The sequence below is a fragment of the Arachis ipaensis genome, chromosome B03 (genome assembly GCF_000816755.2).
Source record: "Arachis ipaensis cultivar K30076 chromosome B03, Araip1.1, whole genome shotgun sequence".
In the NCBI taxonomy this organism is placed as follows: domain Eukaryota; kingdom Viridiplantae; phylum Streptophyta; class Magnoliopsida; order Fabales; family Fabaceae; genus Arachis; species Arachis ipaensis.
The window spans coordinates 49,663,700-49,665,639 of NC_029787.2; the positions used below are offsets into that span (position 1 = coordinate 49,663,700).

The 1,940-nt window shown below is 30.5% G+C and overlaps 1 protein-coding gene across 1 annotated transcript in view; it reads right to left on the bottom strand.

The window, feature by feature from the left end:
- The window catches only part of LOC107630444 (photosystem I chlorophyll a/b-binding protein 6, chloroplastic), a 3,903-nt gene that overhangs the window by 1,002 nt on the left and 961 nt on the right, over nt 1-1,940 (bottom strand). Inside the window, exon 4 of the mRNA XM_016333567.2 lies at nt 751-1,265. Within this exon, the coding sequence (XP_016189053.1) occupies nt 751-1,265 (515 nt within the window). The remainder of the gene's footprint in view (nt 1-750; nt 1,266-1,940) is intronic.

Below are 1,940 nucleotides of genomic sequence, written 5' to 3' on the forward strand. Positions count from 1 at the left end.
TATCTCATATATAAATATAATTCTTTAAAATTTTTAAAGAGCGAAGATGACTACTCGCCCTTTGTATCCATCCTTGTTTCCATCGTTGTCTAAATAAAGGACAATTTTATTATTAAAATCAGTATATTAATGATAAATGTGAAATCAATCAAGATGTCAATGTTTTTTCATCAATCTTGCTAGATGTACATAAAATTTACTTACTAAAATTAGTTATTAGTATAAAATATAAATTAAAATATAAAATATATATTAAAAATAAATTAAATTATACATATATTTTTAAAATGAAAATAGCATTTTGATTTTTTTTATACAGTGAATGGCCTTAAGTGCAAGTCTTATGAAGAACATTTTTTTTTTTTTATGGATACACATATAACATAAGAATATATTGGGGGCAAAAATCAAATTATACAACAAATTCTTTTCAATCACATTTGTGTGTAATAAAATTAGTCTTGAATTTAAGTCTTAGAATAAAAAATCTCTCATCTATATATATAAAATATGAGTATTTTAAAGGGAACCATTATACACCAAACTCTTTCCAATACGCATTAGTTTGCTATTTATAAGATTTGAAATCACAACTATATATCAATTGTGAAATTAAAGATCTTACCATGTTAACTGTTAATATTGTAATATTGTTTATTTTTTAAACTATAAGACAAATAAAACATGCATGAATAAATACCTATCAAAGTATTAATTAGTGAATAGAATAGAGAAAATAAGAATACATACCGAGAAAATGTTGCAGTGACCGGGGTCAGCGATATGAGCCATCAAGTTATCAATAGGGCCTTCCCCGGTATAAATAGCCTGGAACCAAAACCCAACAAATGCAAGCATGGCAAGCCTACCATTCTTGATCTCCTTAGTCCTGAGGACCATAACGGGCTCAGGGGAGCCTCTCCCCCACATCATTGGGTCAAACCAAAACCCACCGGGGTACCCAACATCGGGCTTGGGCTTTGTTATGTGTGGCAGCTTGAGGTCAATGTCAACGGAGCCTGGGTTGAGCATGTCGGCCCATCTCCTACCCTCAACCCAGCCCATCAAGGCCATCTGGACAATGAAGAGGGTTGTTGGGTCCGCAAAATATTCCCTTGTTGCGGCGTCGTACCAAGAGAAGTTGTGAAGGAAGCCCATTTTTTGAAGAAGGTCTGGGATCAGGATTCCTGATACACCAAGCATTGCCCATCTTGCGTGCATTAGCTCTGCCTGTGCAAACCATTTCAACAACTCTGGATCCGACCCTGTCACCAACAACAATATATCTCTCTTATTTCTATTTATCTTTCGAATCAAATATTAGACACTTTTTTGTATTTTTTTCCTACAAAAGTGTATATCATATTTGCTGTGCTTTATTGTAATGACTCATCATTTTTCTTTATATAGAAATTTTTAATATTCCCTACCAATTGTCCTACTCCTACCCATCAAGATGCTTATAAACCAAGAAGGAATTAGTTGCTTTATAAAATTAGAGATAAAATATTTTTGACTAATTTCACATTACTTAGATACAAAAATATATTCAAAAATTATACCGGTATAATTTTTAATACATATATCCATGTTTGTATTAGTGTCATAATATAGTAACATACCACGGCTTAACCAATCATTTTACATTGTTAGAAATCTCTATTAAAACGGATGGTTAAGATGCCAATCTCTATATTTGATACCATAAACCTATATTTAAGAATCATTAGTAATGTGATGAACATGAGATGAATACTGCAATCGATAGTGGTGTTTGGATTAAGAATCATTCAAAATCATATTTTTTTGTAACACTTTTTGATTTGTATTTTTTTTGTATTTATGTGTTAATATTTTTTGTCATAACTTTTTAGTATTTTTTTAGTATTATTTTTGTATTTAATTTGGTATTCCTAATGAAATCAATAATTTATATTATC